General features: G+C 38.4%; 7 protein-coding genes across 9 annotated transcripts; 3 read left to right on the forward strand and 4 right to left on the reverse strand.

The window, feature by feature from the left end:
* The first annotated feature begins 4,173 nt into the window (after positions 1–4,173).
* Positions 4,174–7,121, forward strand: LOC18022295 (shikimate kinase 1, chloroplastic). The gene is made up of 11 exons (XM_006404583.2): positions 4,174–4,280; positions 4,951–5,212; positions 5,308–5,363; positions 5,471–5,525; positions 5,613–5,685; positions 5,922–6,009; positions 6,094–6,176; positions 6,264–6,393; positions 6,493–6,571; positions 6,713–6,777; positions 6,856–7,121. The coding sequence occupies exons 2-11, from the start codon at positions 4,996–4,998 to the stop codon at positions 6,925–6,927; spliced, it is 918 nt and encodes a 305-aa protein (XP_006404646.1). The 5' UTR covers positions 4,174–4,280; positions 4,951–4,995; the 3' UTR covers positions 6,928–7,121.
* A 500-nt stretch (positions 7,122–7,621) lies between these two features.
* On the reverse strand, positions 7,622–9,201 carry LOC18022296 (F-box/kelch-repeat protein SKIP6). Its single transcript, XM_024158485.1, has one exon. The coding sequence runs from the start codon at positions 9,153–9,155 to the stop codon at positions 8,022–8,024; it is 1,134 nt and encodes a 377-aa protein (XP_024014253.1). The 5' UTR covers positions 9,156–9,201; the 3' UTR covers positions 7,622–8,021.
* Positions 9,202–9,357: 156 nt separating this feature from the next.
* On the forward strand, positions 9,358–11,598 carry LOC18022297. The gene is made up of 10 exons (XM_006404587.2): positions 9,358–9,695; positions 9,785–9,880; positions 9,984–10,058; positions 10,163–10,231; positions 10,458–10,534; positions 10,627–10,715; positions 10,791–10,920; positions 10,999–11,089; positions 11,179–11,244; positions 11,334–11,598. Exons 1-10 carry the CDS (start codon positions 9,492–9,494, stop codon positions 11,451–11,453), a joined length of 1,017 nt encoding a protein of 338 aa, XP_006404650.1. The 5' UTR covers positions 9,358–9,491; the 3' UTR covers positions 11,454–11,598.
* On the reverse strand, positions 11,549–12,517 carry LOC18022299 (stress enhanced protein 2, chloroplastic). The gene is made up of 2 exons (XM_006404586.2): positions 12,059–12,517; positions 11,549–11,980 (listed from the first exon to the last, which is right to left on the reverse strand). The coding sequence occupies exons 1-2, from the start codon at positions 12,404–12,406 to the stop codon at positions 11,711–11,713; spliced, it is 618 nt and encodes a 205-aa protein (XP_006404649.1). The 5' UTR covers positions 12,407–12,517; the 3' UTR covers positions 11,549–11,710.
* A 1,128-nt stretch (positions 12,518–13,645) lies between these two features.
* LOC18022298 (protein MIZU-KUSSEI 1) lies at positions 13,646–14,517 on the reverse strand. Its single transcript, XM_006404588.2, has one exon. The coding sequence runs from the start codon at positions 14,515–14,517 to the stop codon at positions 13,753–13,755; it is 765 nt and encodes a 254-aa protein (XP_006404651.1). The 3' UTR covers positions 13,646–13,752.
* A 2,341-nt stretch (positions 14,518–16,858) lies between these two features.
* LOC112088228 (elicitor peptide 6) lies at positions 16,859–17,651 on the forward strand. The gene is made up of 2 exons (XM_024158519.1): positions 16,859–17,144; positions 17,401–17,651. Exons 1-2 carry the CDS (start codon positions 16,938–16,940, stop codon positions 17,494–17,496), a joined length of 303 nt encoding a protein of 100 aa, XP_024014287.1. The 5' UTR covers positions 16,859–16,937; the 3' UTR covers positions 17,497–17,651.
* A 526-nt stretch (positions 17,652–18,177) lies between these two features.
* Positions 18,178–24,013, reverse strand: LOC18022300 (E3 ubiquitin-protein ligase RKP). 3 transcript variants are annotated; one of them, XM_024158119.1, is made up of 11 exons: positions 23,762–24,013; positions 21,844–23,490; positions 20,921–21,727; positions 20,654–20,814; positions 20,372–20,510; positions 20,099–20,182; positions 19,698–19,979; positions 19,472–19,603; positions 19,122–19,321; positions 18,821–19,025; positions 18,178–18,746 (listed from the first exon to the last, which is right to left on the reverse strand). In XM_024158119.1, exons 2-11 carry the CDS (start codon positions 23,326–23,328, stop codon positions 18,420–18,422), a joined length of 3,822 nt encoding a protein of 1,273 aa, XP_024013887.1. In that variant the 5' UTR covers positions 23,329–23,490; positions 23,762–24,013; the 3' UTR covers positions 18,178–18,419. The 3 variants fall into 3 exon arrangements, with proteins under 3 accessions (XP_024013887.1, XP_024013885.1, XP_024013886.1); XM_024158117.1 differs by having other exon boundaries at positions 18,821–19,034; XM_024158118.1 differs by having other exon boundaries at positions 18,821–19,034; positions 21,844–23,411; positions 23,762–23,990.
* Positions 24,014–25,468: the final 1,455 nt, after the last annotated feature.

The raw sequence follows: 25,468 nt of genomic DNA on the forward strand, positions 1-25,468 counted from the left end.
TAGTGAGATCCCTTTTTGTGGTGATTGAGTGACCTTTTCTGTGGTGATTAGGGGGTGGAGGGACCTTGTTGATGAAACATTGATGCTCCCCTTAATGGGTCAAGGCTCTTCTGCTATTGTGGTAGTTGTTTGTAGGGTTACCCTTGTTTGCTAGCTTGTTTTTAGGATTAGTTTCACTGCTATATTCATGTTTTTAGATGGTGTTGTGGATCTTCTTAAGGCCCATTCTCGCTGAGTAATCCCAAATTACTCACCCCTCTTCCCTTCCTGTTTTATTTTCAGATAGATTAGCTATGTCTATGTTGTTGATTGTTACCTGGGCGTTGTCAATCTTGGCAGACCTGAGGCTCACCAACTGGACCAAACCATGCATCTTACCAAATGCGGTTAGATGGCCAACCTAACATGTCTGATTCCTGATTTTCTAGGAAGCCAAGATAGGGATGTTACAACTTGGTATCAGAGCCCATGCAGATCTCTTAGCTCTGTTAACATTCCTATCCTGACTTTCTAGAAAACCGGGAATCGGACATGTTAGGTTGTCTATCTAACCGCATTCGGTAAAACGCCTGGTTTGGTCCAGTTGGCGAGCTTCAGGTCTACCAAGATCGAAAACGCCCAAGTAACAATCAACAACATAAACATAGCTGATCTACCTGAAAACAAAACAAGAAGGAATGAGGGGTGAGTAATTTGGGATTACTCAGCGAGAATGGGCCTTAAGGAGACCCACAACACTATCTAAAAAATATGAATATAGCAGTGAGCCTAATCCTAAAAACAAGCTAGCAAACAAGGGTAATCCTACAAACAACTACCACAATAGCGGAAGAAGCCGAATGGGGTGAGGGAACATCAATGTTTCATCATCAAGGTCACTCCACCCACTAATCACCACAGAAAGGGATCTCACTAAGCCAAGACACTCCGGCTCCAATCACCACAGAAAATGATCTCATGTCACCACATACATGGCACAGGCGGTCACAACTGACAGGCCTCAGATCACACAGACTGGTTAGTAAGGATCAGCGTACTTTCCCCCACCTTTGGGCTAGTGCCACGGTCACATAGACGGCATTAACTCAGCAAACAACACCGACAGATCACAACAGATAAGTCGGGGACCTAACAGTTCTATATCACATAACCTAGTTTATCTCAAACAGATTAGATCCAGATCAAACACAATCAATCCATATTTTAGGGTTCCATAGATTTACATCCATATTCAGATTCATTATTTAACATTGCACCAGCAACCAGTAATCATCAACACACAGTCAACAGAGATCCAGGTCCTAATAATCTAAAACCCTAGCAAGCAGATCTAGTACTTGGTTTAAGAAGATACTAACTACCATAAACATGAGTGAAAGAGAGGGTGAAGCAAGAAGTCCTCACTGATGCCTTTTTGGAAGAAAATACATTTTTCCTTCTCTTTGGGTAGATCTGGATATCTGCCACGAAAACAGCGATAACTCCTGACAAAGATTTCCGATCGGGACGAACTTGGTCTTCTTAGAAAACTGACACTCAGGGCTTGAATCTGATAGGTAAATCGTTGCGTGGCTCATCACGGTTCGTCGGAAAATCTTCATGGATGGAGGCGGCGACGGCTAGGGTTTTAGAAAGTGGAAGAGAGAAGCAAGTGAGGGAGAAAAGAGAGGCATCCGAAGGCGAAAGTGAGGAAGAGAGCCACGGTGAGATAGAGAGAAGGAGGATGGTGTGGCTTAGAGAAGGAGAATAGAGAAGAAGAATGTGGATAGAGTTTCTAAAAGTGAGAATGAGAGATTAAAGAGATATTTATAGCTAGGTTTTAGTTTTGTTGGGTTAGACTGGTCTAATGGGCTTCGCAGGAATTAAAAAGAGATTAGAGAAAGATTAATTAGAAAGAAATAAGAAAAGAATGGCTTAATCAAATTAAATTGGGATTAGAAACTGGTAACAACAGATATCTGGTGTACCGAAGGTTGTTACATGAAATCTAATAGATTACAAAGTAAGAAAGCAAAGTTAAAGTATCAACCATAGATAACCGTACGTAGATTAATATTAACAGAAACAAAATGTTGCCAATAAAGACAAGGATCACGAAACCGTTTAAGTAACTACAACTGAAGAACAACAAAAAACGGTTTTAGGTTACATTTCATGAAAGATGAGCTTCAAGGCGGAAATATCTAACTGACATTGAAGATGACGACGAGAGTATCATCTTGTTGTCTACTGATTCTTCAAAGAAACATGAGACTCTCAAACTGACTAAAGTATAGAGAATATAATATGGTGGAGGAATTAATATACCAAAGATAGTTATAGTGTTCCAATACCTTATGCTTGATGTCGGTGGCACCTTCTATCTCAACTTTTCTCACACTATTTGTTTTCTGATTGTTTGACCATCTGGTTGTCCTTCTGTCTAGTTTTCTGGCTTTAGAATATTATCCTTTCATTTTGTTTGTTCTTTTCAAATAACGTGATACGAGAACGAATTCAATAATGCAGCCTCGCCATGGTTGTTACAAGTTTGTTTGCCCATTCATTCCCTGATTTGATTCGCATATGACAGTGTACGTGGCCATATTGCCATGTAACGAGAGATGAAGGTCATGTAGCTTTACTATCAAGTCATTCATGCCATTATAGCGCATACCTAAATATTGTTAGGATCAGTCATTACTGTCATTAGTAAGAAAATAATGCTTAAAGATTCGTCTAAACTAATTACACATGGTGCTAAATTTTTGCTTAAATTAAGACATAATATTTATCCTCAACAACAGATATGATAGTTTTTTTTATAGTTTTACTAAATTCATCTTCCAAAATTATTTCGAAAGAGTAGAACCAACACATTTGGACCAAAGTCAAAGAAACCTCTGTTTGCGGCAGATCATTTCAAATATATTTTCTGATCTTCAATTTCCCAAAGTGGTCACTGGTGGTAAAGTTACAATTGGCCAGTTTTATTCCTCATGTTCTTGCACTAGATAACCTCGTTATTGTTCAAACTTTGCAGGAAAAGAAAAAATCACTTTTTTAAACCTCTACATATTTCAATGGCACTTTTACCCCTACTACTCTATTGCCCCTAGACGATTATGCACGTTATTGAGAATATCTAGCAAAATTATCTCTTTTTTCTTTACCTTCTCATCTTTAAAAATCTTAGAGCCACTCTGCTAAATATTAAGAAAATCATAGATTAACAACTAAAAGCTATCTAACTATTAATATGCGCATAAATATGATTAAAGTCAAATGAAATCTATTCCATATTTTAGTGACATACTCAAATATAGAATCTAGTACATCTATATCCATAGAGAAAGGCAAAACCACGTGAGAGACCGAGAATGCCATACGTACAACCTACAATGAAGATGGTAACATCAACCACCAACTTCCATAGTGCTTATAAGTTTGATGGGGTAGATAGCCACCAACCTCTTCTAATTCTTTTCTATGAGTAATAAATAAATTCATATAAATCCGCATCACCATATATATTTTTGATTACAAAAACTTATATAAAACTGGTATTAGTTAGAAGCTAAATTCCATATTAATCCCAAATCCATAAAAGTTTAGTTGCTTTTATCATTTAACGTGTTTACGAATGATCTAATGAAACATTCAAATAATATCACTTTTGAGGAGATTCGTAGTAAATCTTTAATTTGAAAAAACTGCTAGCTCATTCACTAACACGTGATTATAAATTTCTGATTTGCGATTCCTAGCACGTTATTTCGATGTGTGAAATTTTATCGATTATTTTTTAATTGAATCACATTTTTGAATCGGCATAACCATATCATACAATATATATTTACAATGAGTCAGCTATATTTTGATAAGTGAGTTGATTTATATTTTTATTTATTTATTAATTTCTGTAGCAATCTTATTTCAAATATCTGATTTTTAATTAAATTTAGTTAAATATATGTAATTAAATGGTTAAAATTATATAAAAGTATATATATGATGAAGACATCAAATCATGTAAACATTTCTCTTCTAAGATCTTGTATATTCACAATTCATAATCTACAAATTCACAATTCATAATCTTCAAGGCCATTAAGGTTTCAGCCTCACCAACCACACTTTATTTGTTCTCTTTTAAGTATTAGACCAGCCAAATGAATTAGTCACTTGTTTAATAATTAAAAAAAAAATCTTAAATCTGAGAGATTACGGATATAGAGAAGTTGAGACCCAAAAAAACAAAAAATAGGTTTGTCCTCTCTGCCGGCGGGAGAAAACTTCAGGTGAAACCCTTTTGATTCTCTGTAGAATTTGTTCTTTCTTCTCAGTTCTCCAGGTCGTAATTTCGTTTCTTATCGGAGTTTCTTACCGCTGATTTAGTTGTGATTTTTTTGTTTTTATATGTTGTTTTTCAGGAAAGTGTCATTCTTTTTATAACAAAAATTACTCCCCTTTTGCGATTCAATTTGATTTGGATAATCATTGTTTTTTTCCCGGAAAGTTCGAATTTTCTGTTTTTTTCCCACTGGGTAATCATTTTTTTTTTGTTTCTCCATTGATTTCGCCACAGCTTTATCAACCCTTTATTTATTTATTTATTTTGCTATATACCTGCTTTTCAAAAAAAAAGTATCATCATTTGATCGAAGCTGAGATTCCTTGTTGAAAGTGGGTCAATTTTGATTTTTGTGTGAACTTTGATGAAAAAAAAAATCGATTTTTGAATTCCGTTGTTCTATGGTTTGATGTGGTTCATAAGGTTTATTCGTCGATGTTGACTACTATCTAACGAGGGTTTTGTGAGATTGATGTCTATGGAGCAATAGTTTTCCCTTAATTATTGTCAAATTCTCCTCTGTTAGACAAGTTTGTATTGATTATATGGAAGTACTTGTCACAATGGTTTTGGCAGTTGCTAAGTAAGCTGAATCTAGTTGAAATTTGCTTTTGCAGGGACTTTGAATTTTGTGTACTGAAGATTGTCTAATTGGTTTTCATATGGAAGCAGCTATTGTTCAGAGGTTTCAGTTACCATCATGGTTTGATTGTAGAAATTTTGAGGGGAAGCCGCATGGTTCGTTGCGGTATACTCAGCGAGCTAAGGATGAGAAAAGGTTCAAAGGTCTTGCTTTGGCTCATTTGCAACCTGAGAGAACAAATTATCGACGTGGATCAGTTTCTTCAGAGGTTTCATGTTCTGATAACAAAACTTCAGGTTAATGTAAATTCATTTGGATGCTTTGATGTTTCAGGAGTATTAAATTGATGAAGGACATGAACATCTGATTCAATCTTTGATTTTTTTTGTAGCATTGCTGCAGGCGGGAAGTGTTCATCCATTTGATGATGAAGATCTAATTCTGAAGGCAAGAAATGATCCCCTTTTATAACATCTTAATCGTATGGATTTGTTTTAGATTTTACTGTTTCGTCTGTAAAATCTTACCGGAAAATGGATACATGAGATTTGCAGAGAAAAGCAGAAGAGGTTAAACCGTATTTGAATGGACGATCTATGTACCTTGTTGGTCAGTTTCTTTGTTTGCTCCTTTGTTTGCATATGGTTAGTTCTAAATACTTCCTTGTAATTTGATGATCCCGTTGTGACCATACAGGAATGATGGGTTCCGGTAAAACAACCGTGGGAAAGTTAATGTCTAAGGTGCTCGGATATTCGTTCTTTGACTGGTATGTATGTGCTACTTTTAAGCTCTGTTAATAAGTGATTGGTTCTGATATAGGATTAGGATAAACAAGTCTAATAATATTAAGAACAGACACTGATAGTAAAGCCTTATTGGTTTTATCTTCCAAAACTCAATGGAAGTCTCCTGCACGAGTTGTTACCTTGATTTGGAGTGAGTTATGAATGTGGTTTGATATTCTGGATGTGTAACCTTCTATATGTTTTGTGAATGTGTCAGCGACACTTTGATTGAGCAGTCAATGAATGGAACTTCTGTTGCAGAGATATTTGTGAATCACGGAGAGAGTTTCTTTAGAGGAAAGGAGGTTAATTTGTGATCCTTGTGATTTAGTTTCTGGTTCTTGTTTCAAGCCTACTCGTTGTGAACTAAATTTCTTTCTTCCTTTTAGACCGATGCACTAAAGAAGCTCTCTTCAATGTATCAAGTTGTTGTTTCCACTGGTGGAGGTGCAGTGATAAGACCCATCAACTGGTGAGTTCTTTTCATCCTGTCCAAAGTAAAATGTATGAAACTTTGTGTCTCTGTTAAATTCATTTGGTAATCTGACGATATTATCAGGAAGTATATGCATAACGGCATCAGCATTTGGCTAGATGTGCCTCTAGAAGCCTTAGCCCATAGAATTGCTGCTGTTGGAACTAATTCACGGCCACTGCTACACGATGAATCAGGAGATGCATACACAGTGGTACTCATCTGACTATTGTACAATCAAAAGCCTTGGATGCTTATAAAAGAAAATAACCTTTTTATTTCGGGTTTGTCATCATGAATGAATTACACGCAGGCTTTTAAGCGTCTTTCTACTATTTGGGATGAGCGTGGTGAAGCATACGCAAACGCAAATGCCAGAGTCTCCTTAGAAAGTATGTCTTCTTCATTCATATGCTATAAGCCTTTGTTAAATCTCTGTGAGTTTTCTTGAATATATGCAACACTCGAGAGACTTTTTCTCTCGCAACTTCTGGTAGTAACATAGCTTTTCTTCCTTGTACTCCAATTGTCAGATATTGCAGTCAAGCGTGGCTATAAAGCTGTCTCAGATCTCACACCAGCTGAAATCGCCATCGAGGTATGTCAGGCCCTTTCTCTGTCGCTCCGTACATTAATCTGTTCAATTAACTCAACTAATCAAATCACTCATCACCAGGCGTTTGAGCAAGTTCAGAGCTTTCTAGAAAAAGAAGAAACTATGGACAACATCCCGGACGGCGACCTCTAGTTCTCTGTCTCTTCATTTATCTGTTCGATCAACTTAACAAAGCAATCATTCATCACCAGGCAGTGAGCATGTCTAGAGCTCTCTAAAGCAATTACAAGAGTCCAATTTTGACTGTGGAAAAACCACAAACACTGCTTTATTTGAAGAAGATGCAATACATGCATATAACTTAATAATACACTTTTTTTGTTTTATCATCATTCTTCTTCTCTTTGTCCCTTTGAACAAGAGAAAGTATCCATATTGGTTTTGTTAAGATGATCATGGAGCAAGACAAGTACAGAAATTTATTAATGGTATTATTAAAATCTGAAAGTAGCTTTCACATGGAATGCAACAAAAGCAATGAACAACAACATACAAAAGACAGTTGATTTATCCCCAAAGTACAGAAGCAAAAATCTATAAATTTCACTACACTGGCCAGTTATTTCATCTTGTCTCACAGCCTCGTGCTATACTCTTTGTCAATCCACCATTCCTGACAAAGCAGTCTAAATCACGACGCTCATCACAATGATAGCTACTCACAGCCGAACATAACAGAATCAATCACAGTGAATCAAAAGCAGACCTGTGTGGGTGGCATGGATGATGATTCAGATTCAGAGATGGTGAACATGTTTTGTTAAAATCTAAAAGATGATCATGTATATAAACAAGTATCCATATTGGTTTTGTTAAGATGATCATGGAGCAAGACAAGTACAGAAATTTATTAATGGTATTGTTAAAATCTGAAAGTAGCTTTCACATGGAATGCAACAAAAGCAATGAACAACAACATGCTAAAGAGTAAAGACAGTTGATTTATCCCCAAAGTACAGAAGCAAAAATCTATAAACTTCATTACACTGGCCAGTTATTTCATCTTGTCTCAGCGCCTCGTGCAATACTCTTTTTCAATCCACCATTCCTGACAAAGCAGCCTAAATCACGACGCTCCTCACAATGATAGCTACTCACAGCCACACATAACAGAACCAATCACAGTGAATCAGAAGCAGACCTGTGTGGGAGGCATGGATGATAATGATAATGATGATGATGATTCAGATTCAGAGACAGTGAACATGTATGTAGTAGTATCATCATCAAACTGTAGCTGCCAAGCAATTCACTATGGCGGATTCATTAGGAACCGTAAGCACGGTATCGGTCCATTCAATCTTGCCCCAAATGTCTCCTTCCCCGGACCTTTCAATATCAATCTCTGCACACCAAATCTCCATTCTCCTAGAACCGCCACTACCCGCTTTTCCTTCCCACAAAACCGCAAGCTTTCCACCACGATTCGCCATCGTAGCACCACAGAGAAACTTTGGAAGTGTTTCCACACCTCTGAGCTCTCTCCAAATCCTATCTTTCGGATCATACCCTCTAATCTTCCCCAAGTAATCATAGCAATACAGTATGTTCTCAATCACACATGCTCTTCCTCTCCATCCCAAATCAAGCCTCTTCTCTGGCATATCCCATTTCCTTTCCTTGGGCTCGTAAACGACACCGTTCCGATCAGCCATTGCGTAGACTTTCCCTTCCATCACCGCACTTGCGTGCATCCATTTCTCACGCACCTCCATCCCTGGGCTAGCCACTGGCTCCCAAGTTTGAGTCTTTATGTCGAACATCTCTGCCCAGTTAATCGAACGAGCCCAATTATCAACCACACATCCTCCGATCACATAAATCTTCCCGTCGATTACACCAGCTGCTGCGAATTCGCGACCGACCCTCATGTTAGAGACTCGTCGCCAAGTATGAAGCCGGCAATCGAGAACCCACACGCTCGAGGAAGGCACGTCTCTGATGGATCCACCGATTACGTAAATCTCCGAATCCACCACGGCGTAAGCAGACCCGACAAGAGACGGTGATGGACAAGACGCGATGGGAACGAGGAGACTCGAATTCGTTGAGCTCGATACGGTTCGATTTCGATTGGGTTTATGGAGGAGAGTGAACCAACACGCACCAGATTCAGGAGGTAAGCGGATTGCGACATAGAGGATGTTTTCGGTGGCGCCGACGAGAGATCGTGTGGCGTAGAGCAAAGGCGATTTGGGGAGTGACTGGAAAGCCTTGGAGACGAGGGAGAGGATCGGATGTTGACATCTAGAGATTCGGGCAAGACAATTCAGAGCAACGTCATCTGATAGTGACGGAATCAATTGCGCCGGCGTTTCCGTTCCCGGTGGCTCGTCGCCGGAGCTCGTTGTAGCCGCCATGGACCTGATCTGATTAGTAGTTACTCACTCCAACGACATTTCTTTCTTCTCAATTTAAACATTACTCTTTCTTCTCGGTTCGATTTGATCTGAGCCGAAAAAGTATATAATTTAGAAACTTAACCGGAGGTAAACCGATAAACCGCCGTTATCTATAACTGATGACGTGGCGGAAAGCATGGTCCGTGGTTTGAAAGACGCCACGAGCTTTTCTCGCCTTCCTTTCGTCCTCCGACGTTTCCTCAGAAGAAGAAGAAGACGACGATAAAGCGTTATTTAACTCAGGTTTCGTAAAAGTCAAACGCGAAGAATCCATTGAAGCGATTAATAAGAATCATGATTGCATTAGCTGTATCTTCGTCGGGTATTTCTCCGATGGCTTCGTTTCACCGGCATTGTAGATTCCGGGAAACTCCATGGAGCTTCCGATTGCATCCACGAAACCCTCCGACTCAGTTAGCAGTTTCACCTTCGTCTTCTTCGTCTACTACTGCTTCCCCTGGGTTTGATTTGAGTGCCCTCGAATCCGCAATCAACAAGGTCTTTTCTTTACTTCAAGCTTTCCTTTTTCGTCAGTGAACTCTACTTAAAGCGTAATTCTTAAAAATGGGTTTTATGTATTGACGCAGAAAGATAGCAATGGTGTTAAGGAAGCTCTTGATCGATTGAGCGAAGAAGGTTGGGCTAAGAAATGGAGTTCTCAGCCTTATCTTTCGCGCCGTACGGTGTATATCGATCTCTCTATCTAAGCTTAACCTTTAAAACTGTGAAAACAATCGTGTTCGTTCGATGGATGAGTGAATTTGTGATGTGTGTTTTTTGAATCAGACATCGCTTCGGGAGCTGACAACTCTTGGAATCAAGAATGCAGAGGCTCTCGCGATCCCTAGTGTCAGGAACGATGTAAGTTATGTTTTCTTGTAAGATTTGGACTCAAATAGAGTTCTTGAGGCTACAGTGTATATGTTAATGGAGGTTCTTTTGATTGAGTATGAGTAATGCTGCAGGCGGCTTTTCTTTTCACGGTGGTTGGAACAACTGGGTTCATAGCTGTAATTGCCGGCCAACTTCCCGGGGTAAACCTTCAAAACTCTTCTTCTCTGATGTTACAAGACACGAAAAATCTCTAGTATAGGTAGAAGACGCCTAGCAGTCTTGTGGAATGTTGTTAATATACCAACATCTATGTCCTGCAGATCGTGTATCCATGTCGAAAACCATATGAAAATGTCTCGGTTTCTGTTGATTTTGTTTAGGTTCTATGTGTGTAAGAGAGATGAATAACTGTTGAAATCTGGACAGGACTGGGGATTCTTTGTGCCTTACTTAGTTGGGAGCATTTCATTGGTAGTTTTGGCCGTGGGAAGCGTTTCACCAGGGTAAGAAAAGAACTAAAACCACTGCGTGTTTGTTAACATTATGTTCTCTGGGTTACAGATTGATATCTTCTCCTCTTTTGTTCTCCTCTTAGGCTTCTTCAAGCTGCGATTTCAGGGTTTTCGACATTCTTCCCTGATTATCAAGAACGTATTGCTCGACATGAAGCAGCCCACTTCTTAGGTACTCTTTTATAAGTTTAAACCCTTTGTTGTAGAAGTGCGATTTTCTGATTGTGTTTAAACTTGCAACTTCCAGTGGCTTACTTAATCGGACTCCCAATCCTCGGGTACTCGTTAGACATCGGTAAAGAACACGTCAATCTCATCGACGAGAGACTAGCTAAACTAATATACAGCGGCCAACTTGACTCAAAGGAGCTCGATAGGTAAGAGTTTTTATCGATCTCGGAAAAGAGAAACAAAGGATCAAATCTCAACCCATTGAATCTTCTTTGGTTTCTCAGGTTAGCCGCTGTGGCAATGGCTGGACTTGCCGCCGAGGGTCTGAAGTATGACAAAGTGATTGGCCAATCTGCGGATCTGTTCTCTCTTCAGGTCCTCTAATTCTTCTTTACATCATCACTCACTTTCAACTCACACATTCACAAACATCGAGTTATAACAGCTTTTTTAACTTCGTACAGAGGTTCATAAACAGAAGCCAACCCAAAATCAGAAATGAACAGCAGCAAAATCTAACAAGATGGGCTGTAAGTTTCTCTTACATAACAGACTTTAATCTCTCATACACATGTTTCTTCCTAAAGTATTCAATGAATCTTTTGTTTTTGTTATGCAGGTTCTCTACTCTGCTTCTCTTCTGAAGAACAACAAAACCATCCATGAAGCTCTAATGGCTGCAATGTCCAACAATGCATCTGTTCTTGAGTGCATTAAAACCATTGAGACAGCTTCCTAGACTCCACATCTCCCGAATTCTTCAAATACAATCTGAACAATGTATATTGTCTCTTCTGATCGATCCAATTTCAACAACACTAAATTGATTCACAGAAAATTCCATACCTTTTATATATATAGATGCAAAAGTTACAGACTTTCAATATCATCTTCAAGCACCATGAAGAAACGATGGTTGAAGATCAAAACTATATAATAACTATTATAGACCGTGTACAGTGGTTATTATACAAACATTTATATAATTTATGAAATCTAAAGATCATCGGACCAATCACTAGGCTCAGTGTCGTAGAACAAACCATCGACGATCTGATCAACCAACGAGTCAATGAACGAGTTGCAACTCACTGTGAAGATCCGTCCGACTCGGTTCCGAGAAATCGTTAACCAGGCGAATATGGCTGCGAATCCCATCGCTCCAAGACCCGCTCCAATGGCTTCACTCAATCCCTCCACGTCCAGCTTCTTGAACAACGAGTTCCCAGTAACAACCTCCTCCGCCACAGTCGCCGCAAACACAATCTGCAGAATTTACGAAATCACCTCCGAATTAAGAAGGAAATCGAGATCGGAGTTTCGAATTTCAAGGGTCTTTTTTACCATGGCGAGTCGGCCGGAGATTGTTTCAAAGTCCTGACTCTTCTTCGAGCTCTCTATGTAATCATTGAGCGTTTCGAAAAACGGCGTCGCTAACTCCGCCTCAGATCCTCCTCCTCCTCCTCCGCCGCCATCTCCGCCGTCTTTTCTGGCGACGACCATCGCACCTGGCTCAGATCCATAAGATCTCAGCGTGCAGAGCCTCGGCTGAAGCACGATCTTCCCGTTCTCGGCCAAATCGCCTCCTCTCGGTCGCTGCTGGATCTGGATCTGCTTAATCGGTTCCGATGACTGGCATCTAGTAACAAGTGACGGTAACTGGAATCGAATCGTACGCGTCGCCATAGCCATTTCCGATGAATGATCCGAGGAATCTTTGAGAGAGAATTTGAGTGAATTAGAAAAGGAGGAGGAATCTACATGGTGACTAAAGAGTACACGTCGTGTCGTTTTTTGTGAGGTGGCAAAATATAGTTCGACGTGGTTTACTTTTGGCTCAGTAACGTGCTTTTCAATCCAAAGTAGATTCAACATTTGAAACTACTTGTCGTTTTGCTTTTATCCACTCGAAGCTGAGTGAACCAGATTCAACTCGACCCACTCTTTGGTCTATTGACTCTATTTGAAGTTCTCTAAATATCTTTTTTCATCGATGTTTAGGTTTAGGTCGGCCCATTTGGAATTATAGACATGATACTGTAATTTGAGTATTTGAAATTGATAACTGAATTCCCATTAGATCAGATAAAGACAATCTTTGAGCTTTGAAACCTCAAAAAAGACAAGTCACACTTGGTCACTTCCTCGAGCTAGAGCCTCTAAACAATATAATGTACCTTGTTAGATTATTATGCAACTTCCGAAGATATTAGTTACTTTTGACTCAGTTCAACAAGATTTCAATTTTATATTTGACACTTTAATTGTTAGTAAATTCTATTAGAAAAGTTTGATAGGATCTATAAGCCAATTATTCACTCATTGTTTAATTCTCTATGAGACTTAACTTAAAATCATTACATTGTTGCAGAACGACTTGTGTTTGTTCTTTTTTATATTATCTGATTCATAGATTGACTATCAGTTTAAGAAAGATTATACATCTAAAATCTAGTTAAGAAAAAATCATAATCATGAAGCTTTAGCATATTTGATCTTGCAACCACAAAGACAGTTACACAAAAAAAAAAAAGAGATGAAAAAAACATGCAGATTCGTTTTTAGTAAACATTGTGTTATAGTAAACATTGTCAAATTTCAAATTATGGGATTTATAACGAAGAAAATTCCCTATTGCACTAGATTAACTTATTCGTTTTTGGTCATTTTTCCATAGATTATTAGTCGTCGTTCCCCAATAATATCAATCATAAGCTAAATCTAAAACACTTGTTAATGTATAAAAGAAAGAAAAGAAAAACTAAACCTGAATAAATCTTCATGTATTAACCTCAAATACTTTCTTATAAATCATCCTAATCAAACAATACATCACCTCCAAATCCATCCTCACATTCCTCACTGCTCATCACCAAAACGACGTCCCATATGCACACATCACATATATCATCATGATACTATATTCACACATATCAATCCACAATCCCATTTCGATCTCCATTCCGGCCACCGTCTGATCATATACAATCAAGAACGTTCCCATATCTGTCTCCGACCATTACATCAAATATTAAATATCATACTCTTACAAAGAAGATACTAAGCTCTGGTCCATTATTCCCTTCAGGGCTCAACATATAGAAAGTCTCTGAATCTTTAGACCCAACGACTCGTTCGAAGTAAGCCCTCATGTAAGCCATCTCCGAGTCAGGTCCTTCGACCTCCGAGTTCCCCGGCAAAACTCCGGCACCCATCGAAACCGGTCTTAACAACTCCATAACGTTAAGATCTTCCTCACTCGCGTCACGTTTCACACCATAACCCGTTTTCTTACCGTTGCAATACATTGTCCACAACGGCTCGTCCATTATCCTGATCTTTTCTTTATCAGCTCGTTTCTCCGTTTCTAAAGCGATCCTAACCATTCCTCCGCTTAGTTCCTTTTGTAACACCATCGTTTGCATTGCGAGCTCGACCACGAGAGATGGTAAACATCTAGGGTTTTCTTGAATTGAGAGGCTTACACGGCCTTTTCTGTATCCGAATAACGTTCCGGTAACTCTTGACCCGCTTGACCCGCCTCTATGCGGGTCGGGTAAGCTACCTCCGGGAAGGACCGGGATTTTGCAAGCCGCCGGTGTGATGATAGGAAATGAACGAAAAACGGAGCGGAAGACTCGAAAGACTTTCTTGCTTTTTTTCTTGTGTTGATGAGATGGTTCGAGTAACGTCACGTGATGACGTGGCGCCGGAGACGGTGAAGGACACGGTGACGGAGAAGGGGTTGAATATGAGTCCGTGGAGGAAGAAGCACCGCTTACCCTTGCCCGTGGCTCCCCCATTAACGACGGAGACGTCGACGAAGATACGACGACGTTTGTTAATCGAATATTTCCTCTTTCTATTTTAGATCAAAGATTAATAATTTACACTGTTTTCTTTGGCTTTTTCCCTTCCACCACACCTTTGAGTTTTAGGATTTTGGCTTTCTAATTTTGTTTTTGTTTAGAAATTAGAATGGTTTACATAAAAGTTCTAAATTTTTGTGTTCGCATTGGTTATAGTTTATATATAGTTGTTGTTTTTATTTTGAAGTGTGACCAGCCAGCTCTATGCTCTATTTTAAGAGTAGGAGCCAAAGCTGTTAATTTCAAACATGTGAAAACAAATAAACCGATAATTACTGAAAATAGAGATATGTAAATCAAGTCTTCGTTGTTTGTCTGTATAGGTCAACGTTTAAGTGTAATCGGCTGTAAACAGTCCAAGTCCAACTTGGTGTATAGTGGATGTTGTAAAGTTTGTAAGTTGTAACCATAATTTAACCCAAACATGGTTAATTGATTTATTATAGTAAAAAAAAATAAGCAATCAAATTTTGAGCTGACAAGTATGAATTAATGGATAAAACTTTTCTGCTGCTGATTTAATCAAATGCAATAGAAGATAATACCAAACATTCTGAACTTTTTCTATTAATAAAAGAGAGAAGGTTAATTACTGTCTGGTCTTGTCCAATTTAAAATAATATGGTGTTAGACTATGGGAGATGCGTATATAGATGATAAATATTTTGAACATTATATTAGTCTCGTTTTCATGTATTATCAATGGTAAATAAAAACTTACTAAACTATTGATCCGGAGTATAATGAAAATAATAGCTTAGCCTATAAATAGAGTATGATGATGATTTCTGGTCTTGCATGTAAAATATTTTTTTCATATATTAATACTAATTAATATTACGCACGTATATGTCTGACTGGACATGTTTGCGTGTGAATGTGAACAAGTTCCAAGATGAAATTCGAAATTTTGATTTATAAATCTCGCGACAACAAAGATAATAAAATGAACGAAAAATAAAAGAAAATTACATACAAACATTCACCAAACGGTCCATACCATTATCGTTTAAAACCCCCGAAATTCCACGGGTCCATACTCCATACCATATGTTTACAAATTTCTTTTTGCTAAATCATGGACGTCCCAAGCCAAAATTAGATTAAATTCTACGAGCTGTCCATAGAATTACAGTATGTTTTTTTGTCACTAAAAATGTTAACGAATTATTTGGCAACAAAAAAAATGTTAACTAATGGCCAATTATGATTAAAATAACTCTGACCAAAACTCATAAGACGAATCCTAATAACCACTAAATCATCAGATGGTTATTTGTTTACAACCATCGCAACTACTCCTCACCGTACTTCAATAGTTAAATGATAAAAGTATCGATTAATTTAGCATTTATTTTAGAATGCGGTAGAATTTGTCAACAATCTAACCTTGCATCATCCTTTGAACTAAACTAATTAATATCAATGTATTTGGTTCCGGAGAGAATAAAAGACAAGTGAATAAAGACAGATCGAGAATAGTATTTTTTTAAAACCCAATTACCAATAATTTAATAGTTGTAACGTTAGATAAAAAAGAATATAACAAGACTTAGATGAGTAATTCAATATATTGAAAATAGAATATAACAAAAAAAGTTATTATTTTAGGTTAGGCTGTAACAAAAGAAGACAAAATAAAAGGCTGAGAGAATAATAAATACGAACATTTATTTATGTTTTCGTAAGAGTGGACTCTCTATTGCAAAAGGAACTTGGTCCAAAGAGGTAAAGAGGACGCCAAAAATAAAGAGCCATAAGCAAAATTGTGAACAGTAAGAAACAAAGCTCTCTGAGTTGGCCAACACATCTATTTCAGATCAAATCAACTATATGTATTTAATCTAATTAATCCATACTTTTATTGTTATCTTTAGAATGCACTATAATCCAGTTTTCTGTTTGATTTTTGGGTACCGATATTCTTCCTTTTCAATATAAGAACTGAATTGTTTTTGGTTTGATATGATAAGATTTCAATTTATAAGCCAAATGTCATAAATGTAAATACTCTTTTAGTAAAATACGTTTTACTTGCTTTTCTATTCCATATGGTTGAAATGATGTTACGATTATTCCTAGTATAGAAAAATGACCTTAGTTTTCTATCCGTTTGACTGAATGTATAAATTATGAATACGAAGTTAAATAAGAATGAAAATATTTTTTTTTTCTTAAATAATTTTATTCCATAAAAATGAAAAGATGTATAAATAATGAATAAATAGTTAAAAAATAAAAGGTATTAAATGCAAGGTAGGGTGTGTAAGAACACAGAGAAGCAGGTAAGGTCAAATGAGACACAATAGTTATTGCACTGAGCAGAAGAAGAAGAGTTAGGAAGAGAAAAGAAAATGGAAGTTAATGGAGAAGAAGAGAGAAGTAGAAGAGAAGATGAAGAAAAGGAAGTTTATTATCACTCTCTTCTCAACTCTCCATGTTCTGCCTTTCACAAAACTGTTCAAGCCATATTGAAGTGTCTTGGTCTTGAGTCATCATCAACTTCTTCATCTTCATCATCATCATCACCATCAGAAGAAGAAGACCCGGGAACTGAAATCGTAAGCTCTTCTTGTTTTAACTCTGGTCAGCTCTTATTATTTTTCTTCTTAATAACAACATTAAGAGGGATTAGCGAGACAATCCTGAGCAGAAGTATCTCGAAAGGAAAAAAAAACAAATAATTAGGAATTAAACGTGGAGAAAAAAATAAGTTAATTTAAGAATCTAGGAACTAAACCCTAATAATAATTTGATGTCATGTCAGAAAAGTCATAATATTTGTAGTAAAAGCTATATTTATGTTTGATAATATAGGTTCAAGAAACAGGATTTATGGCGATGGTTACAAGATTGGCAAGAAGGAGACCAAGACCACCTTATAGCTCAGGAAGTCCTGGTCAAATCAACTGATTCTGATTAACACTCTTAAAGATTTGTGTCTGTGTTTATGTGCGTCTTTCTTCATGTTTACTTATGGTCTTAAATTCCTTACTTACATTTTTTGTGTGTGTGTGTGAGTGGTTTGCTTTTATTTTATATTTACATGCTTATTAAATTAAACAAAATTTTGTAAACTTCATATATTTCATGTTTACTCTCTAAAATACGGGATTTACTGATCGTTATATCGTAAGTAGATTCATGATCATCATATATACATATATATATATATATATCTTATGTTGTTATGACCTGATTGTCGTTTTTATATAAATCGGATCTAGTTTTATTACAGTGAGGTTGATAATGAATTTGAATTAAACAGTAATTATCTATAAAAAAAAACAGTATCGTTAAACGGATTGGCAGCATGAACCGCAAATTCTTTCGGATCACTAGATCGTTTTGATAATTTTTTTACAACAAATAAATTTAACTAACAGCATTCCAATCAAAATAAACCTAAGCGAACTGAATGAAAACATATTTTCAAACTCGAGTATATAAGAGACCTCCATTTCGAAGTCCTAGAAAAGATAGAAATGAATTGAAAGAATATTTTTTTTTGAATTTCATTGGTTTCATTAAATAAAAAACCCGACCAGATCACAGGTTTGCCGGTCCAAGCCACCGGGTAAGCTGCTCAACAAGTAAGAAACCAGTCGAACATTGCGCCTTTAAATATTTTATTCATTCTCATATATACAAGAAGAAGAAAAAAAGAAAGAAGCCTAGAGACCATCAATACCAGGTCCTAACAAAATTATCAGACCTTTGTTTTATCTTTTCTTATTTATCCTAAATATACTATAATCTTTCTTCCTTTGTTCCCCAACTAAGATCCTTCCTTGTGTATCTCCTACATCAACTTGCTGCTACAACTAACCTGAGCTTCAAGTGCTTCTCCTGAGATCATCATCCTCGTCTTCTTCTTTATCTCTTACAATGTCAATAACCGTAGCGTTGCAGAAGAAACATCTCTGACAATTGAGAAGATGTCTAGTTATGCAGCCATAACATGATCGATGTGAACACGGAACAATCATCGCATTAGCGTCACCCGCGTAGCAGATACAGCATGTGTTGTCTTCTAACTCCGTCGTGTATTCTTCTTTTCTTTCAAGTTCGTGCGATGAAGCCCGGTTTATGAGATGGTTCAAGAAACTCTCAAGTTGTCCAAGTTTCTTCACATAAGCATCATCCCCGCTTACACAACCGTCCTGTAAAATGTTCAGAAGGCTGTGTCGGTAACAGAAGCAAACGAGCTTAAAACTAGATTTAAGAGCTTACGTACCCAATTATATTCCAAGAGATATTGAAACCCGTAATAGACTGTATCGGGACAGTCCATGCTTGCAAAAAGACCAATAACATCATGTTGTTGCTTCTGTTTTGAGTCTTCGCTAGCCTCCAAGAGATTCAAGATTATGCCAACCAAAGGAGCTAATAAGATCCCTCGACTAATTTTCTCTGATGGCTGTCCTTGCCGTCTAAGTGACCTGCCAGAGCTCAAAACCGGAAGAAGGAAAAAATCTATTAATCTGAGCGATTTTTCAACCGTTTTAGAGCTGTTTGGAACATGTTAAAGAACTTACAGTTCAAAGAACTCGTCATCTACTGGTGAGGTCATGTGATTCAAGATGAAAAGGATCAACTCAGTGAGCCTACGAAGATTTGTGTCGGTCCCAGCAAGAAATGCTTGCGGTATTGCGTATGTGCAGAACTCTAAGACTCTTGCGAGATTGCTTGAAAGCTCAAATATCACACAACATTTCCTTTGCTGAAACTCCATTACCTGCATAAAGACAAGCCGAATCACAAACCGGTCAAAGAAAAGAACGAAGCAGACCACAAATACTTGCAAGGGTGTTGCAGATTATACAACACAAGCATTCTGAGAGAACTAATCAATTACAACGGAAAGGATCCAAGCTTATAATCTAACCTGATCCTTTTCTTGCATTTCTCGCACCGAGACAGAAAATTCAGTGATGGTCCAGCTCAGCGTGTTGAATAGTCGGTTAAGAAAAGTAGAGAGTAATTCACCATCAGTGATACAAGCATCTCGTATAAGAGCCTAAACAAAAACAAAAAAAAACAAAAAAGAAAATCAAAATCCAATATGTAGGCTGAGGATCAAATATGCAAACAGTTAAATCAATCAAACCAACCTGGAAAACTGGAGATGAAAACGAAGACTCCCCATTCTTTAAGGAACTAAACCCGGAACCTTTGCAAAGACGAAGAAATATATTTGTGACAGGGATCCAAGATCTGTTGTCAAACGCTGACAAGAGTGCTGCAGGCATGTGCCGAGTAGCTGCCTCGTTGTTCTCAAAAGCTTCCAAATACTCTTTGTATTGTACCAAGACAGATATTGACTGCAGAAGGAGATCTCTAAGATCTATGTTCGATATCCTTGAATCGTTGAAGTGCGTAACTACGAAAGTGATCTGAAAACCCAAGAATTTGCGATGACCATGTTAGAGCCATTGCAACCTACCTAAAGCTAATTAACTGAACTCAGCCATGATAGAAAAAAAAAAAAGTGTGATAAGAGATTAAGGCATACGAATGACGACAATCCTTGTTTGATGAATGTCGTTGATGGGACAAACGGAGGATCACTCTTGCGAAGCACATGAAAACAGTCTACCTGAGGAAAATATCATAGAGATTGTTAACTTAAAAATCTAAAAAACAGAGATAACATGTTCATATTAAGTAGAGACCTTGAACATAATAAGTTCTTGGAAATCATATTAATTGGAGACTTTAAACAAAGAGCAATTGAAACATATTCCACTACTATCAAGAAGTACCTAAACGGGAAAAAGCTATTTACCAAAGATTCAAGGTAGAACTCTGGAATATAAACAAACACAGAATCCATTTTGCTGAGAACCAGAAGTAACTGTACAACCCACATGCACAATGCATACATTCCCCTTTGCTTCCAACGAGAGAACAATGAGATGCGGAACCTGTAAAAATGATTCAGAGTGAGGAAAGGCGGAAACATAGAGATATAAGCACTGTAACATTGCCTCACATGAATCATGATTAGAATCTTCACTACACCCTCCTTAAACGTTACCGCAATCCAAGAGTTAAAAGTGAAACTTACCATGCGGAATGTCTAACACACTCCATCACTTCTTCCTTGTAGTTTTTGCGAGCTTCCTTCAAGCGCTTTAATTGGTCAATAGAAGTCCGTTCTCTTATCTGTTTATCCGTTTCCTCGAGAAGTGTTATTGATTGCGATTGGTGGGACATGTAATATGATGCCTAAGCAAAAGGACAACCTATCAGCCTTTCAAGCTTATTTGGGTTGCGGCATGTATCATACAAACAGTACATCATCATCTAAACAAAAAAGAAAAACTAAACTTACCTGCTTAAAATTTGGAGCGACAGCAATATGGTATAACAGCAATAGAGCATCCAATAGTTCTTCTTCGCTTAGTATAGCCGATGATATTCTACTCTCTTGTAATGCAGTCCTCATAAATCTTACCGGACGATAACCAAAGTCGGGGTCAGACTGATTACTTGTGCTAGGCTTATCCTCGATTTCTTCACTGAAACTTCCAGTACTACAATCTGCAGCAACATGAGAGGATCTCTCAGGGATGGAGCTGCATTGACCACGAGAACTTTTAGCAGTATTTTTTCCTCGATCCTTCAAGGATTTAGTAAGATCAGTATCATAGGCTAAGCAACAGCATGGCTTCCGCTCAGTTGCGTGAGTTACTCTATTCTGTTCATCATCCATACAACCTTCTTCCCACCGCATTATTTCTTCTTCTTGATCATCTGTGGGGTAGGACTTCGATATATGGCTAAACAGCCCCCCAAGCCTAGTGATATCAGCTCGATGAGGATCATTTTTAAGAAACAAACTCAATGGAAACTTCTGCTGACCACCTCTGTGAAGAAAACCAACATTGTGATTGACGGCTTCACTACTCTTCAGCATTGCGAAACCTTCTGACAAAAAATGGAGTATAACCGAGAACAGAGAGACAAGAACTGAATTGCGTGTAACTCCAGGAGGGGCCAGATTCCTGTCTGCGCCTCTGTTCTTCAGTAAAAGGTTCTGTAGGAATCCCCTGAACGCTGAACCGGGAAGCTGGGGCGGCGATACGGGTGGTATGAATTGTATGACCAAGAGACAGAGATTCCTCTGCTTCTCCTCAATCTAAATTCCAATAAAAAAGACTTAATTAATCATGTTCCAGACAGCTATATCTAGAGCAGATTTATGCCTGTAATGTTTATAGCAAAAGAAAATCAGTCAGAAAGATTCTAACATACCTTGTTAATGGCTTCGGAGAGAGCAGAGATCGTAAATCCCATGCTACTCTCGTAGGATATATCTTCACAGGATCCAGGCCACCAAACAACAGGCATTAACTGATGTAGGTCATGCTTGTTCGAACTCCTGCATGACAAGAAACCTTCGAACAAAAACTCGAAATGCAAAGATCTCCACCACTGTATCATCAATTCTTCCCGTCTTAACAAATGACAAGCCAGTGCAAGATACGGATAAGGTCCTGAGTATGGACATTCGGTTAAATTCAGTGTCGCTGTTTTGCAGCCACAAGCAAGAGCGTTCACTATATGCTCAAAGATCAAATGAGATTGTGGAAACTCAAGAAGCACATCAAGAACTTTGTCTAAACTTGAACAATCATGTGGTGCTTGAGTTCTGAAGATCTCCAAGAGAAATGACAGAAATGCACCGCGTCCTACGTACTCAGGCAACATAGGGTCTTGCTCGAGTATGTAGAAGAACTCATCACATATGGCATGGGAAACAGGGGAGAAGAGTTCTTCAACAGAGGCAAACCTCCTCAGTCTACTTAACGTATCAGCCAACGAGCGGTCCGGTCTATCCAGCAACCTTGAGAAGCATCTTAGTAGCTCTGTAGCAAAAGCACTTCGAGATGGAGCTTCTTGAAGAGGTTGGAAACCCTCTACAGGGTACTTAAACGGGTAAGCACCAAAATTTAACTCACATCTCTCACCTTGGGAGAGAGAAACAGCAGGGTAATAACCGAATCCAGGTCCAAGTTTTCTGATACCAGAAAATGCAGTCCCGAGGGAAACGCCATTTCTGTAGAAAGATATCTCATCACCGTTCAAATCTATGCAGCAGCCGATAACATCACCAGCTACCCATGATTGCCCATAAGGTTCAGCTTCCTTGTTCCATTTGCTTACTCTTCGACCATCAAAAGCATATGAATCATCAGCATCACCAACACCTTTCTGGTCTGTGAATGGACAAGCAATGGTTGCCCATCCTAGTTGTTGAATTCCAGAGGTCTCTAAAGCTACTTCGTACATCCATTTTCCTTTCCAGATACAAGCATTAGCCCTGGCGCTGCTGAAGAGCGCCAAGCTCTCCAAAACAAGAGGCGGCTTTACAAACCTGATATCACCACATATGCTATACTCTTCAAGGCCAACAACAGGAGGTCCAACACCGTGATGAACTACAGAGATTCCTTCTCTCTGACTAACTGAAGCATCTGATTCACAATGAAGCTTGGAAAATTGATTCTTGATTATTGATCGAATCAAGCTACAGTCTACTTTTCCATCCAATGGACCAATAGACTTTTCTGCTAGACCAAATATGAATTCGATAGTCCTTTCTAGAGGCCGGTGTCCAGAATAATCAAAATGAGGAACAATACGAGCTTTTGATGAATTTTCCTTGGCCTCTTCACCATTCAGTAAAACAGCCAAACCTGAAGACATCATACCAACCCGTAGGCTGTCTTCAGCCATATGGCAGTGACAGGTTTCAAAACTCTGTCACAATACCGCGCAAAGATTCCCAAATGATTCCCAGGAGCCGTAACTCAAATGCTCTTTAACAAAACCACAGTATGAAAAATCAGAATCTTCGACAAAAGCTCATCAGATACAATTGGAAATGATTCAGGAAAGCTGTGTATAGAAGAACAAAAGCAGCATAAGTTTCCAAATCTAACAAAAGTGTAGAAGAAGTGAATCAATACTCGAAACCAAGCTTTCAATTTATTTATTTTTTACCATAAATGGTGAACGAACAGCGATTAACACAAACTAAAACCAAACATAAAGCTATTCAATTTCAACAAATTCGAAAAACACCGACGCTTCCCATTACCAAAAAAAAAAAATTCAAGCTCTCCAAAACCAATAAAACAACAAAATCAGAACCGAATCCCGAACTCACCGGAGAAACTGATATCAAACGATTAACCCAGAAAATGAAACACACCAAATCTGCCGCGAAACCAAACCCAAAACTCTGAACCTCGTCCTCAATAAGATGCAAACCAAAGACGGCGGACTCGTGCTAGGGTTTTTTAATTGCTATTCATGAAAAAGGAGGAGACTTTTCCCTTTTTTCTTCTGGAAGAGAGAGATTCTCCGCCCAATTTTTTTGGGAAAGAGAGAGAAGGTGGAAGAAGAAAAGAGAGAGAGAGAGAGAGGAAAGCGAAACAGCGCGAAGGAATCAGAGACCGGAGGCTAACACCGAACGAGCCAATGGATCGTGTGGCGTGTGGGCCTTTGACTGACACGTGTCGGTGTAGATGACGTACCCAACGGTCCGTCTCCTCGGGCGTTTTCTCTTTTTTTTTTTTATGTGCCTGTGATCGCTGTAACTTTTCAAACGACAGGAGGAAAGTTAATTTGGACACGTGTCTATATAACTCCAAGCTCAACTTTACCCAAAAAAATAAAAACATGGTGACATTTTTGAGTAAGTATGAGTCAGGTTTTTATAACTTAATCTAAACCATCTTAATCTATATTAATTAAGCCAATTTTTTTTCCTTTTTAACACTCAAAAAAGCTTTTTGGTAATTAATAATATGTGGAATTATGGACTTGTATTTTTAAAACATGATTTCGCAAAAATCTTGTCAATCAACAAAAATTAACGCGGTGTGTTGCGACATGCCAGATTCTCACTTACCGTTATATGGGTTCCGACAAACGTTGTCCCCGCTGTGGGGATCCTGAGGAAACCATAAATCATCTACTGTTTTTATGTCCTCCGGCCTTACAAGTTTGGGGGTTATCGGATTTTTCGTCCCTTCCGGGTCTCTTCCCGAGTACTTCTATTTATCAAAATATGAGCTTTCTTTTTTGGAAAACAAAAGAGATAGGCATGTCATATCCCCAAAATGATGTGTATCCTTGGATCCTATGGTTTATTTGGAAGGCAAGGAACGAGAAAATCTTCAACAGGAAAGAAATTTCCCCGCAAGATACCTTGATCCACGCAAAAGTGGAAGCAGAATGTTGGAGATTAGCAAACCAACCTGATGTTGACGATGTCGCTCAGGTTGAGGTGTTGGCTCCCCCTCTACCCCTGTTAGCGCCTCCCGTTGATCTGCATATCCCTATATGCCGGATTGATGCATCTTGGACCAACCACGGACATATTAGTGGCCTGGGCTGGAGTTTGGAGGATGGCAGAGGGAATGAAATGTTCGGACTACAGGGATGCCGTAGAAGCCTTTTGGCTCTTCACGCCGAGATGGATTGTCTCTTATGGGCTATGTCATACTTGAGAGATAAACAGATGTCATTTGTGCATTTCCAGACCGATTGTTCGGACCTCGTGAGCATGTCTGGATCTCCGGAGGATTGGCCGTCTTTTAAGACAGAGCTGGATTCCTTCCGTTCCCTTCGCAATAGCTTCTCAGAGTTCACTTTATCCCATATTCCGAGAAGTTTAAATGTCCGGGCGGATAGTCTTGCAAAAGGAGCTCGAGCTAAAGGAGTTATCTTTTCCCAAATCGATCATAACGAGCCAGTCTTAGATGGTTCTCGGACCACTCTGCGGATTGGCCAAATGTGATTGAAGTAATTGGGTAGATGAAAAAAAAAAAAAATTAACGGAATAAAAAATACAAAATGTATTCTGTGT

This window comes from Eutrema salsugineum, unplaced genomic scaffold (assembly GCF_000478725.1).
Source record: "Eutrema salsugineum unplaced genomic scaffold, Eutsalg1_0 scaffold_15, whole genome shotgun sequence".
Lineage (NCBI taxonomy): Eukaryota > Viridiplantae > Streptophyta > Magnoliopsida > Brassicales > Brassicaceae > Eutrema > Eutrema salsugineum.